The sequence below is a fragment of the Neolamprologus multifasciatus genome, chromosome 14 (assembly GCF_963576455.1).
Source record: "Neolamprologus multifasciatus chromosome 14, fNeoMul1.2, whole genome shotgun sequence".
Lineage (NCBI taxonomy): Eukaryota > Metazoa > Chordata > Actinopteri > Cichliformes > Cichlidae > Neolamprologus > Neolamprologus multifasciatus.
Genome location: NC_140452.1, coordinates 20504206 through 20518372, shown reverse-complemented (window position 1 = coordinate 20518372; position 14167 = coordinate 20504206). Strand labels below are relative to the sequence as shown.

General features: G+C 42.4%; 1 protein-coding gene across 4 annotated transcripts in view; it reads left to right on the top strand.

Moving 5' to 3' along the window:
* kmt2a (lysine (K)-specific methyltransferase 2A) overlaps window positions 1-14167 on the top strand; it is a 42430-nt gene that overhangs the window by 15486 nt on the left and 12777 nt on the right. For 2 of the 4 annotated variants that reach the window (XM_085184111.1, XM_085184107.1), the window contains exons 7-24: window positions 77-150; window positions 251-487; window positions 610-756; window positions 2132-2230; window positions 2547-2667; window positions 2788-2901; window positions 3080-3261; window positions 3781-3957; window positions 5318-5428; window positions 5692-5765; window positions 10489-10703; window positions 10821-10915; window positions 11003-11140; window positions 11228-11386; window positions 11521-11632; window positions 11727-11805; window positions 13662-13822; window positions 13914-14060. In XM_085184111.1, the coding sequence (XP_085040237.1) occupies window positions 77-150; window positions 251-487; window positions 610-756; window positions 2132-2230; window positions 2547-2667; window positions 2788-2901; window positions 3080-3261; window positions 3781-3957; window positions 5318-5428; window positions 5692-5765; window positions 10489-10703; window positions 10821-10915; window positions 11003-11140; window positions 11228-11386; window positions 11521-11632; window positions 11727-11805; window positions 13662-13822; window positions 13914-14060 (2442 nt within the window). The remainder of the gene's footprint in view (window positions 1-76; window positions 151-250; window positions 488-609; window positions 757-2131; window positions 2231-2546; window positions 2668-2787; window positions 2902-3079; window positions 3262-3780; window positions 3958-5317; window positions 5429-5691; window positions 5766-10488; window positions 10704-10820; window positions 10916-11002; window positions 11141-11227; window positions 11387-11520; window positions 11633-11726; window positions 11806-13661; window positions 13823-13913; window positions 14061-14167) is intronic. The other 2 variants (XM_085184110.1, XM_085184109.1) reach the window with 2 other exon arrangements.

The window sequence follows — 14167 nt, the reverse complement described above, 5'->3', positions numbered from 1 at the left end:
TTTCCCAATAAACTGTATTTTTTTTTACCTTGTTCTTATTTTAATATCATTGCTTTTTTATTCTTTTTTTTAATAGCTGAATCAAAACAGTTAAAGAAGCCAACTTCTCGCTCTGTTCCCCTTTCTCCTAAACACAAACCAAAAGACAAGGTAATAAAGTTTTACTTGTATAAGATGTCCATCAAAACTTTTGCCATAAGCATTTGTTAAACACTGTTTTTGTTTTTTTTGGTCACCCCCTCTTGTGAAGCCTCTGACCACTAAACCCCCGAGCAGCAGTACTTTAAACTCGCAGAGCACTCCCTCGACTAGGGGCCAGGTGAATTCTAGAGCACCCTGCGACGGAGTGCATCGTATCAGAGTGGATTTCAAAAGGAACCATGATGTGGAGAAGGTGTGGGAGGCTGGTGGCCTCAGCCTGCTCACCTCTGTGCCTATCACACCCAGGGTGCTCTGCTTTTTGTGTGCAAGCAGTGGAAATGTGGAGGTAAAAATCTTGGCATCATCTTGATTTTCTTTTTTTCCCTCCCCCCTTTGAGCTTCCTTTCATCCACACAGAAGCTGAGCTTATATTCAAACACGTCTTCCTGTCTCTCTCTCTGCATGTAGTTTGTCTTCTGCCAGGTATGCTGTGAACCGTTCCATCTCTTTTGCCTGGGGGAATCGGAGCGCCCTCTCCAGGAGCAGTTTGAGAACTGGTGTTGTCGACGATGCCGATACTGCCAGGCCTGTGGGCGCCAGCACCAGAAAACTAAAGTAAGCCATTCGATACAGTTCTGTACATTTTAAAGCCGCTCACGGAAGCTTGGTTCAAACTGACAGTGTGTGAAGACTGGAGAATCTTCCCTAGAAAGAAGCTTGCTAGTCTAGCCAGCAGACAGCACTTAATCAGCTTCTTGGATTCCTGCCATGTTTTTATCATTTAACTGAAGCCATGTGTAAAATGTGCATGTTGTATGGTTGTGGGTTTAGAAATATGAATGAACACATCAGGTGGAAGAAAGGCAGTCAAACAGCCGTACATGTTAGCAAGATATATGAACCCATGTGAGCCCATTTAGTGGGAAAAGCAGAAGGTAAGGCTAAAGAAAAAGATTCTTTGGAGCTAGATCTTTAAATAAATCTCTGCCCGCGAGCGTAAAGTAAATCGTTATTTTGACTGGCTTTCGTCTCTGACCAAGGAGCTGCCTCTAAGCAGTAGGTTTCTGGCATTCTGATTCCACCACTGAGTGTGTCTTAACTTAAATCTCAGCTCCTGGTGAAGTTACGGGCAAATCAGGCCGCTGAAGAAATAGCACATCAAGTGCTGGATGATCATAAAACTTTGACCATTTGCAACTTCTAATTGTTGATAATTTATCTAAATTTTAGGAGCTTCAGGAACATCTCAAACACTCTCCTCCTGCTCTTACGTCTATAAATGCCCACCTGCACCACATGCTCATTTTTTCTTGTTTCGGGGCTCCACCATCACTCCCCTTTTTCTCTGTTAGCCTCTCTCAGAGGTGTCAGGGGCTATCCTGCAGGCCCAGGTGCTGCTGCTGATCCTCAGTAAGGCCCTCCCCAAACTGCAGCCTCCAGCCTAGCTTGTTGGTCATTATTAATAAATGTTTGTCATTCGCATTTTGGGTTAGGATCCCTGCTAGCTCAGTGATGAAAATGTCCTGCAGCACATTAACTGTATATTGGAAAAACTTTAAATGGGATAACTGTGTTTACTCAAAGAAAAAACAAGAAAAACTCAACTGCGCTCAACCCTTAAGCAGCTGTCGACAAGAGCACTATACAGCTCACATTAAAGCTGCATCATAATGCCTTAGATAATGATGTTTATCCATCCGTTACACACGCTATGAATGTGCCCTGCTATAAACTGGAGGGAGCACTAGAGCAAGACGTCTGTGTAAAAGAAGCACCGTTCATCTTTTAAAAAATACTGCATGGCTGTATCTACCATTCATTTATTTCAGCGTGACACTTGGTGGTAAAGGCGTGTACTGCAATTATGGGTTAAAGCCTTTGTTGCTGATTTGCAGGGAGCAGAACTGTTTGTTAGGGATGAAAATGTTACTGCTGCCTAACTCAATATACAAATAACCTCTTGTCACTTTTTCTACCTCTCTCCCTGCAGCAGCAGCTGCTAGAGTGCGACAAGTGCCACAACAGCTATCACCCAGAGTGCCTGGGTCCCAACTACCCAACCAGACCCACCAAGAAGAAGAGAATCTGGGTATGCACACACTCTCCTCCACCTCCTCCTCCTCTCTTAAACACCCTCACTATTTTCTCACCTTTATGTAACACAGTTGCACCACTGCGTGACCAAACTATAGCATTATGCTCGCACATTTCTCTCCCGAGTTCACACGTTTCCTTCTTCTCAAGATTGTGCTACTTACATGGATGCGACCTCGCACAGCCAGCGTCTAGGAAACCGTTTTGCTCCTGTTACAGCGTCGCTTTCACACACTTTCCACTCCTTAAACGAATGCTTACAAGTTTCTACTGTGTAGTAACGATGTCGTTTATGTGCCTCTTATTTTTAGGTTTGCACCAAGTGTGTGCGCTGTAAGAGCTGTGGCACCACGAAACCTGGGAAGTCCTGGGATGCCCAGTGGTCACATGATTTCTCCATGTGTCACGATTGTGCCAAACTTTTTGCTAAAGGTGAGCAGGTAGCTCAGTAGATGACTGATCAGTATCACCAGCAATAAAAAAAAAATACAACGACATTTGAATGTAAGCAGTATTTTATTGGTCTTGATGAATTTTAATCTCTTCTCTCAGGGAACTTCTGCCCACTGTGTGATAAGTGCTATGACGATGATGATTATGACAGCAAAATGATGCTGTGTGGCCGCTGCAACCATTGGGTTCATGCAAAGTGTGAGAATCTCACAGGTGAGAAGCTGCATAGCGAGTAATACATTGACAGTATGTTCTTCATCAGTTTGTAGCAGCTTGTGTGCTTCGTCAGTGTCTGAGCAGATGACTGACAGGCCGCCCTCTGAGCGCTGTCACGCTGATAACATGCAGAAAAACAATAAACCTAATGACCTGCCATTTCGCTGTGTCGCAGATGAAATGTATGAACTGCTGTCAAAGCCAGAGAGCGTTGCCTACACATGTACCAAATGTACCGAACGACACCAGCCCGAGTGGAGGGCGGCGTTGGAAAGGGAACTTCAGGGCTGCATTCGCAACGTCCTCACTGCACTGCTCAACTCACGCACATCCACACACCTGCTACGGTACAGACAGGTAAGATACACACCTGCAAATCGATGTGAGTCTTTGCCATATTGCAAACATTTCACTCATCAGATTTTTATATTATAGCATAATTTGCAGTGTGTTTCCCACAGATTTAGGTTCTGCAGACTGCCATTTTTAAGGATTTCCTCTGCACATTTTTCATTTTCCAGTTTCTTTGTGAGAAATAAATTTGAAGTCGAGAACTGCCAAGTAAATTTAATAAGGGCCTTTCTAGTTAGTCGCAGCTAAACTCTCTTAAACATGTAGAAATTTCAAAAATACCAACCTTTGTGTTACCAAATAAACTTAGGCAGGTATTTATATACCTTGATGGCCAGCTAAGAAAAGTCTGTGTGTGGGAAACACTGATTTTATTTTACTTTATTACTTTATAGTGCTGAGTTTTACTTTTTTACCACGTGGTGCTATGATGGATATTGATGGATACAGGCACATTTTGACTAGAAACAGCCTGAGCTTATTTTACCACATCAGTCAGAGCTATACTCTGTGGTTTTGGAGCAGGCGGTGAAGCCACCAGAGCTGAATCCAGAGACGGAGGAGAGTCTTCCATCCCGTCGTTCCCCGGAGGGCCCAGATCCTCCAGTCCTGACAGAAGTAACCCCCACACCTCCCAGCGACTCCCCTCCAGATTTGGAGTCTGTTGAGAAAAAGATGGATCAAGGCCGGTACAATTCATTGGTAAGTGTGCATTCTTTCTTTCTTTTTTTTCTTTTTTGGGGGGCCCATTTGTTTTCCGGTATCTCTGCCGTGCTGACAAACTGGAATGACAAGTGTGTTGTCTGCTGCATTTTAATGAAAAGCAATTCATCAGTCTCTGTAACTAGAGAACACGTAGTTGAGGATCTGTGCAGGCTAACCACAGATATTTTTTCTCTAAACATATGACAAAGCTCACAAGCTTTCTCGAAGAAGTTTATATTTTTTTTTCTTTTTAAATCACAGCCTTTAGAGTAGAGCAGGGCGATATGACCAAAAATATTTATCACGATATACATTTGAAAATTTGCGATAACAATATAACTGACGATATAATTGACACTAGACAAAATGCTTTACAACTCCACAACTTTATTAGTGCAAAAAACCCCATCAATGTATTTTCACTTAAACAAACAGCTGTTTTTTATGTGCATTAAAGTTATATAAAAATGTAATAGTGGAAATTCCTTGCTGACAGTTTAACCAAAAGGCATTTCCAGTGGAAACTGGCCGATATATCCTCAGCATACCATGTATAATATCCACAAAACTTAAAAAGAGGTTATACACACACAATACGGTAATATTATGTTGAAGCACAGTACGTATCACTCCACGAGGCTCCTGCCTATGATAGCCGTTATGCTCCAACAAGCCATGCAGCTTCGTAGCTTAGCAAAGTCGTACTAAACATTTGACAGATTTTCCAGCGCCGTGTACGCCATAAAATCTTTTCGAGGTCAGTAAACACAACCTGAATTCATACATAAGGCTCACGGGATTATAAGGGGCACTGTCGATTTTCACAAAAAACCAAACACGATTGATTTTAAGTGTGCCGTATTTTCCAAACAACACAGTAATAACGACGGCCTACTAGCATGCTCTACCAAAAATAGTGCTTTGTTGTGTATCTGACGGATGAAAGCTAAACCAGTTCCGCACCACTGAAGTTGCAGCATTTTAACAAACCAATTCTGCTTCATCCATTTCATTTAATCCACTTTTGCTCTTCTCATTCTGCGTCGCCGCCATATGCGTATGTAAACAAAGGCACTGCGCACGTGCGTTTTACCCATATTCTATCGCGATATTTCATTTTCCTATCGTTGCCCAAAATTACACCGATATTACCGTGAACGGTATGATATAGCCCAGCCCTACTTTAGAGTATGTTTGATATTTGATTTTAATCTGCTATGTGTAGCCACATCTTGACTCCCTGGTCAGACCTGTGCTTTGTAATGGAAAATTAACACAGATGGCTGAGATAATGTCCTTTCCACCGATGTTCATTAGCTTAATTGTGTGCCATTTGTGTTCATCATTTCTCTCCCAGCTGGAGTTTAGCGATGACATCGTGCGAATCATTCAGACAGCCATCAACAGTGACGGAGGCCAACCTGAGAGCAGGAAAGCCAACAGCATGGTCAAGTGCTTTTTCATCCGGGTAAGACGCTCAGATCAGCTCAAGTCTCACGGCACGGCTGGAAACACAGCAAGCATAAATGAGGTTAAATGACAACAGCGAAACACACGTTTACGTAGACATTGTGAGAAGCGTTTTCTTCTTCCTTCATCAGTTACAGGTTAATTGTCCTAATCGAGTTAAAGCCGCGCCAACGACATTCACGATCGCTTCCAAATGCAGGTCTGCACAAGTGCTTGAGTAGGCTGATGTGTAACGTTAATGGAATTCATTCTCTGTTTCAGCAAATGGACCGAACCTTTCCATGGTTCAAAGTGAAAGAGTCCAGATTCTGGGAAAGCCAAAAAGTCTCTGCCAAGTGAGTGTCTGTCGTTATACCTAAGAGCTCATACGAGAGTGTTCACTACCTGTTCCGAGTGGCTCGTATTGGCACTCAGAAGTGTTTCTGGTTCTTGATAATTATTTAAATGCATTTAAAATAACCAACAAAAGATTTGCTAAAATGAAGTTAAAATGAGCTCAGACTAATATGAGCAAAATCTGAAATTCAGTAGCTAAGCAATGCCACCCAGAAGGCAGTGCTTTCAGTCTTAATATACTGCGTGAAGTGTTTTATTTGCCACTATTTTCTAAACTTGTATCGCAAGTTATGTTTGTAATTACAGAGAAGAAGATTTCACTTTAATACTCGTGTAAAGCGAGTCTGTCCAAAAACCTCAGAGAACTGCAGTTTTCAAGAGCTGCTGGTCTGTAATTATTGAAATGAGGAGCAAGATGTGGTTTCTTTGGGAGGCACCGTATCATCATCTGTATATAGGAGGGAACCAGAATGCTGTGAACTGAAAAGAATAAAACGTGTGGGTTCGCTGTACAAACATCCACCGAGATATTTAATGGAAATGCAAACCAAGGGCCGAGATCACGGTGTCATGTGATAGTCCGTGTGTCTCGTTGATTGGTAAAGGAAATCGTTTTGTTGTTTTCAAACATAGGGATCTAAAACACTTCAATCCAGACTTTTTTTTAACAACTTGATCAACTGACGATTGAGTGGAGAATATCGCTGATACAACATTTCCTTCTGGCAGTGGCTGTTAGAGGTCCCAGGCTATATTAAAGCTACAGTAATAAAATAGATTCAGCATTTTCTCTGATCTAATTAACCCTCTAGACACCAAGCGATGAAAGTAGAAACAAATAGACTGTCAGTATAATTAGGGATGGGTACCGGTATCCGGTGCCATCATGGCACCGGTTCTGACATAAACGGTAGTAACCAGACCGAAAAGCAGCGCACATTTTGGTGCTTTATTTCGGTGCTTTTTTTTTCCTGAGCTGTCATACACTTTGAATTCTAGCCAATCATTTTACCTTTCCGGGGATAGTAGGCGGGTCCAGGTACGTACGTTCTTTTAGAGCAGAGCTACAGATTAAAAATGCCCAAGGTGAAGCGGTCAAAGTTTGGCTGTAATTCACAGCAAAATAAGCAAACTCAGCAGCCTGCAACAAGTGCTTTAAGGTGAAACTGTGGAAAGGAGGTAACACCTGAAATCCGATGAAACACCTGGCGACGCATAGCGTTATTTTTAAAAGCCGAAAAATGCGCCGTATTTGATAGCTTGCTGCGAGACCTCACACCGAGCGCATCTACTGTGGGTGTGGTGCCTGTTATCGGACCCGGAGCCCTGCTAGTGTAGCAGAAATGATGAGGATGATGATGGCAGCAGCAGCCGTTCTTCTCTGCGTGAGTCGCTTAATGTTGTTCGTGTATAATTTACGTTGAGTAGGCTAACCACGTTATTACATTAATGCATGTAAGGTGAACTAGCAACACCGTCTTAGTTACATGCAGCTGTCTTCTTGTTTGATGGCAGATACTCCCTTCACCCTGGCCAAAAAGGCTAAAATGACCAAAGAAAAAGTGGAAAACAGTTAAACATGAGAGGTTTTTGGACAAAGTTTGTGTTTTTTCCATTGTTTAAGCACTGCTTCCAGCCAAGAGTGATATCATATATGCCCCATAGCTGCAGAAAAGGCTAACATTGTCATCTTTTTACAAAAAAACAGCTGAACATGAGAGGTTTTTGGACCAATTTTGTGTTCTCCATTCTTTAAGCACCGGTTTGAGCACCGTTTAAGCACCGGCACCGTTTCAAAAGTACCGGTTTGGCACCGGTATCGGATAAAACCTAAACGATACCCATCCCTAAGTATAATAGATCCGTATTCTTACAATACCTGGTGCTGTCTTTAAAGACGGAAGAAGACAGGATCACAGAGATAAACTGTAGTTATTTCCAGTCACTGAAACATATGAGCATGTCATGCCTTTGTACTAAGAATTAATATTATTGTTATTGTACTGAAGAATTAATATTATTAATAATCTATATCTATAATAATATTATAGATAAGGACAGGATTATTTTCCCCCTGTGATCATTTTTAATGGAATTTTGAAACACAGCACTTCCAAACATCCTACTTTTATGTCTATGAAGGTTCTCAGTCATTCAGGTCATCGTAGTCAAAGGAGCTTGCAAAGAAAAGCGTCTGGACTTCTTTAAGTTACTTGAAGACATTTCACCTCTCATCCGAGAAGCTTCTGTTCTAAGGTCAAATGGTGGGGAGTCCCAGATTTAAACCTAGTGGGAGTATCCCCCCACAGAGGGACAAAAGGACCCCCTGATGATCCTCTAATCGCCTGAGCCAAGGTGTGAAACTGGGTGTGGGTCCCAATCAGCCAGAGTTTCGGGTGAGTTCATTGTGAAACCTGGCCCCACCTTATCATGCGAATTCCTGATGTCAGACGGCCCAGGATGTGAGTGGGTGTAAAGGCGTCTGGGGAGGGATCTCAAAACTGGATTATAGATGGCAGACAGTTGGTGTCGTAAACCACCGCCTCCGTTCAAAGATGGTCGCTCACAGTGGACATAGATGGCTTCTTTCACTCCTCTTTCAAACCTAGTGGGGATACTCCCACTAGGTTTATATCTGGGACTCTCCACCATTTGATCTTAGAACTGAAGAAGCTTCTCGGATGAGAGGTGAAACGTCTTCAAGTAACTTAAAGAAGCCCAGACGCTTTTCTTTGCAAAATCCCACTTTTATTTTCCACACAGGAACAAAATAATTTCACAGAAACCAAAAATTATCAGGGTCAGAATTATTTGCTCCCACGATGCTAATAGTCACTCACTTTGGCCTGATAGCAGCCTGCAGACCAGTTACTAACATTCACTTTGGTCTTCTGGAGGTCGTTCACCAAGAGGGATGGATGTTTTGGGTCATTGGTCGAAGACAGAGCAACAACCCAGACCCAGGTTTTTGGGTTTTTTGGTAACTGCGTTGGGTTTTCTATCAAAATCTTCACATATCCTTCTTTCATCATGATTCCTTCACCTTGACGAGATTCTCCCAGTTCCAGATGCACTGAAACATCCCCACAGCATCATACTCCCACCACCGTGCTTCACTCCACCGTTTTCTTTGGGTTGTACGCCTCTCGCTTCATTTTCCTAATATAATCATCGTCTTTGTGGCCAAAGTGCTCTAGTTTACTCTCATCCTACCAAAGGATTTCTTAGTATACTTCAGTCTGGTGCAAAGGTGTCTCTTTATGCAGAATTTTAGGGTATTTTTGGTCTGCAAATTTGCAGTCTTTTTGTAGTCTGAAATATTTTGCTTCCTACATCTGCCAGGCTGGATCTGTTCTGTTTGGCTCTCCTTGAATTTCTTGATGATACCTCTCACTCCTGTTCATGACACTTGGAAACACTGGTGACTTTATACATCTGTTTCCTGCTTTGTGAGCATCAACAGTTCTTTTTCTGAAGTCTAAACTGATTTCTTTAGTTTTTGACATGAAGTTACAGCTCAAACCCTTGCTGATGTTTTTATATTGTGTGTTATTTGGAAGATGACCCTGAGTTTAAACTTGATTTTACAAGCTTTGAGCATTGCAAAGTTAAATCCCATCACTTTACAGCAGTGGTTTGGGCTAATAATACTGAACCTGGTAATTATTTTTTTCCCTGAAATTATTCTAGTATTGTGTTTTTTCTGAAGAAAACTAGTGCATTTGGAAATGCTATGTTTAAAATCCCCTGCTTTTAATTTAAATACTTTGTCCTCATGTGTACAGAGAGACGAACATTGGCATTTTTCGAGGGAATAGTTACAAGTCCCCCCTAACTTTTCAGTCTTTAAATAGACAGTTGATGGAAATTTAGTGCTCTGCATGTTGGAGTTTTTCTGACACATATCCATTCACCAACTTGCTCAGTCGCTCTGCTCTCTTAGACTATTTCTTCTGCTTTGCCTTCGGGCATTGTTTGAGGGGGTAACCATAACAGTGTCCTATTTCAATTGAAGACTCGCTGATAAATACTTGTGGTCTAATTGCGGTTTGCTTGTCAGTTTAGTTCATTGTGTTATTTATCAGTGCTTCAGTCAAGGAAACCAATGATTCTTCTGTATCCTGTGGCCATTGCTGGGTGGATTTGCTTTTAGAAGCCTTTGCTGGCTTATTAAGTGTGAGACTTTACATCACACCAATTACCCAGGCTTTCTTGACGTGGCAGAACTCCTCGAATGTGGTTATTTAACATGGGTGTCACTGCTCACTTGCTGCTCAGACTTTATTTATTTTTTTAGTATCTTAAAAAAACAGCTCCATCATATCATCTGTACCATAGGGATAGATATTACTTGTCACACAATATATTCCAACGGCAATGACCTATTCTAAATGTGGCAGTCAACTAATGAATCAGAAAGAACACATGAACGGGAATAAAAGGCTTTTTCTCACCGTTTGCCGATAACCCGACATTATTTGTCCACATCATCTGCTATATGCATCTTTGGTGGGGGGGTGGGGGATGGGGTTAAACCCACGTAACAAATCGTGATCATATTTTGTCATCAGTTGCTTATGTGACATGGGGTCATTTGCAACAAAACAAAAATAAATGTGCTTTCCCCCCCACCCCCCCACCCCCCACCCCCCCACCCCACAATCAGTTTCATTGCTGATAGGTTGCCAGGTAATGGTGCCCGTCTCTGTTGTTGTTCCACAGCAGTGGGCTCCTCCCCAACGCTGTGCTGCCGCCGTCCCTAGACCACAACTACGCCCAGTGGCAGGAGAGACAGGAGCTTTCCCGTGCTGAGCACCCACACTTCATGAAGAAGATCATCCCTGCTCCCCAGCCCAAGACCCCCGGCGAACCTGATTCTCCGGCCTCCTCTCCTCCGCTACTTCCCTCTATACTCCCACCGCCCCTACTCTCGCCTGGTAAGGCGGACTACAAATATGTTACTAATGCCTGCGTGCTTGCTGTTTTGCACGCTGCTTTGTCGACTGGTTTTCATATAGATTCAAGCTGTGTTTGAATTCTTGCTTTCCCTCCAGATCGTGAGGACAGCCCAGAGCTCCCTCCTCCACCAGGCGTCACAGATAACAGGCAGTGCATCCTGTGCCTGAAGTATGGAGACGAGAACACCAATGTGAGTGCCTTACCGGTGGCAGCAAAATTCAGGACGCAGACCGCATGGTTGAGTCTTTCTTACTTTTCACTCTTTTCTTTGTTTTAGGAGGGAGGCAGGCTGCTGTACATCGGTCAGAATGAGTGGTCCCATGTGAATTGTGCTCTGTGGTCCGCAGAGGTCTTCGAGGATGATGACGGGTCTTTGAAAAATGTTCATATGGCTGTTCTCAGGGGAAAACAGCTGGTAAACCAGAACACTTAGTTCCTTATAATTTTCCACTCTTTTTCAGTGCACCTTTATTGGACGCTTACAATTTGTACTTTGTTTTAGCGGTGTGAGAAGTGTCAAAAGCCAGGAGCCACCGTTAGCTGCTGCCTTACCTCTTGCACCAGTAACTACCACTTCATGTGTGCCCGCCAGTGCCACTGCAGCTTCCTGGAAGATAAAAAAGTCTACTGTCCAAAGCACAGGGACCTCATCAAAGGAGAAGTAAGGAAATCTCATTATATATCACTAAAAGCACACTTAGGTGTTTTGCGTGGATAAACAATGCGATGCCAGAGCTTTGACTTTAGATTCTCAGTTCTCTCTTTACCTTTTCTGTTTATGTACTTTTTCTTGAGGTGGTGTCTGGGTTTGAGGTGACCCGCAGGATCCTGGTGGACATGGAGGGCATTAATCTCAGGAGGAAGTGGCTGGCAGGACTGGAGCCTGAAAATGTCCACATGATGATTGGTAGGTTGATTGCTGGTACATTCTTTTGTGACATTTCCCTGACCTTTCGCAGTTCCTGCTCTGCTGACCGCTGATTTAAATATCTTCATTTCAGGCTCGATGGCAATTGATTGTTTGGGAATACTAACTGAACTCTCAGACTGCAAACGGAAACTCTTTCCTGTGGGATACCAGTGAGTTTTGTTGTTGTTTTGAACCTTTATCTTAAAGTCTTTTTGCTGTTTTAAAAGCCAGTGTTATTTTGCTCTGTGCAGTTAAATTGCTCAGGGCTCGCAAAATCCATTTTTCCAGTCGGGCTACCAAAATCTATCTCTGCCCTGCCCGTCGGGCTATTGTAGGAAGGAAAAATATATGTCAATGCTTTTGCATTCTTTCGGAAATGTAGCTGGGTAATTATGTCATTGTCATCGGTGAGCCACTGTCAATATGTGACATATTGAAATCGTGTTTGAATTTGCGCTTGTTTTTTGCTTTCACTTTGCAATCGCGCGAACTGTGTATAGAGAGCGACAGCACTGATTGGTGAGTGATGATAATTTGCTCACCAATTCCTCTGACATCGTCTTATCAATCGTTAGCTTACTATGCAAACATGACAAGTGAAATCTCCCGCAGCAAGCTTAAACATGTGAGAGGTTGATCGCAGAGAATCGCTGAGCGTTATGTGAGTGCGTGTGTAAAAGCAGCAGGATATATATTTTAGTTCTGCTGAGCCAAATAAGACGGATCAGCGTGAAGAAGTGACAAAACGGAAAAGTTATGACAAATCAGACTATAAGGCAAAAAGAAAGTGCAGCTTTATGGTTTCATGGACAAAAGAATTTCTGTGGCTGCAATATGACGAGCTAAATAACCAGGGCTGCAAATAAGTGGTCCGCAGGTGCGCATTCGCTGTCAAAATAAAAAACGCGCACAAGATAAGAAGTTGCAACGCTTGCGTACATAAGATTTTCTGGAGGAGGACAGACATTTGTTTAGAACTCTTAAAGATGTTGAAGAAGCTCCTTTAAGCAATTACTTTGGTGTTCCTCCACCTCCAAAGAAATGTCAGAAGGAGTCCGAACCACAAAAGAAGCGCGTATTCTCGGAAAAGTGGTTGCAGGAAGTGAGCTGGCTTCAAACAAACGATGAAACCACAGAGATGTGGTGCAGAATGTGCCGTGAAAATCCCACTCTAGCGGACAAAAACAGTGCCTTTTATATGGACGCAAACGCGCGTTGCAACTTCTTATCTGGTGCGCGTCTTTTATTTTGACAGCGAATGCGCACATGCAGACCACTTATGTGCACCCGTGTAAATAACATAATGTTCTGCCGGTTGTGTTGTTGGTTTTCCCTCGATTTCTGAGTCGACAAGCGCCTTTGTTACTGGGACCAGTCATTTTAAGAAAGGCCCCCATTAGAACCCATGAGAAATGCAAGAAATACATTATTGCTCAGTCTGCAATATCTTTCCCAGAACAAACACCAATTGCAAATAACAAACTAAAAATAAACCTGAAAAATCAGTTTAGAACAGCGTACTATGTTGCAAACAGTGAACTACCACTGGCACAATTTAGCAGTCTTTGCAAACTTCAAAAAGCAAATGGCCTAGATCTTGGTTCCACTTGCCTCTTACCCGTGACTAAAGTGGAAATTTCAAATTCAGGATCTGACACAGACTGATTCATGTTCTACACAGTTCTTACAAGTTCATAGAAATTTCTGTTCAATTAGAACCAAGTATTTGAGTTGATGGTTGTAATTTTTATACAATGTTGTAATTTGTGTTTCAACAATTTTTTGATTAATGTTTTGTTTCCGTTACAATATTATACTTTAATATATAATATTGTAAAGGAAACAAAACATCAATCAAAAATTTTCTCTTTTTTTTATTCGGGCTACTTAAATTTATTTTGGGCTACCAAAAACTGAAGAGTCCCTGCCCGAAGGGCTACCAGGGATTTTGAAATTTTGCGAGCCCTGTTGCTGATTGGCAAAGGAAGCTGCCAACTTTGCTCAACTAAATAAATTGTCTTTGCAGGTGTTCAAGGGTGTACTGGAGTACTTTAGATGCACGAAAACGCTGCGTGTATACCTGCAGGATCCTAGTTTGTCACCCTCCAGTGGCAGATTCTGATCTAAAGAACATGATGGCTCCCGAGGAGAATCGCACAATAGCACACAGCCCACCTTCCTTAACAGGTAACATAGTTCAGAAATGTGTGTGTTACAGTGAGAACCATATTCAGAGCTATAATGTGCTAATGCGTTTCTCTTTCTTTTTCACTTCTAGACTTTCCTGATCCATTTGAATCACCAAGGCGCTCTGACACACTTTCCCCTGCCAACACCCCCAAGCTCAGGGTTTACACCAGGAACCGACATCCCAGCTACCCCCCTTGTCAACGGTCAATAGGTCCTCGTCCCATGCCATCTCCAGGTACAAATGTGCAGCCTTTTTTTTTCCACTTAAAACTTTGATTTCAAACAGATTATTTGGCTTAATTAGTCTGAATTTAACAATTTTTTTTCTTTTTAACTTCTTTT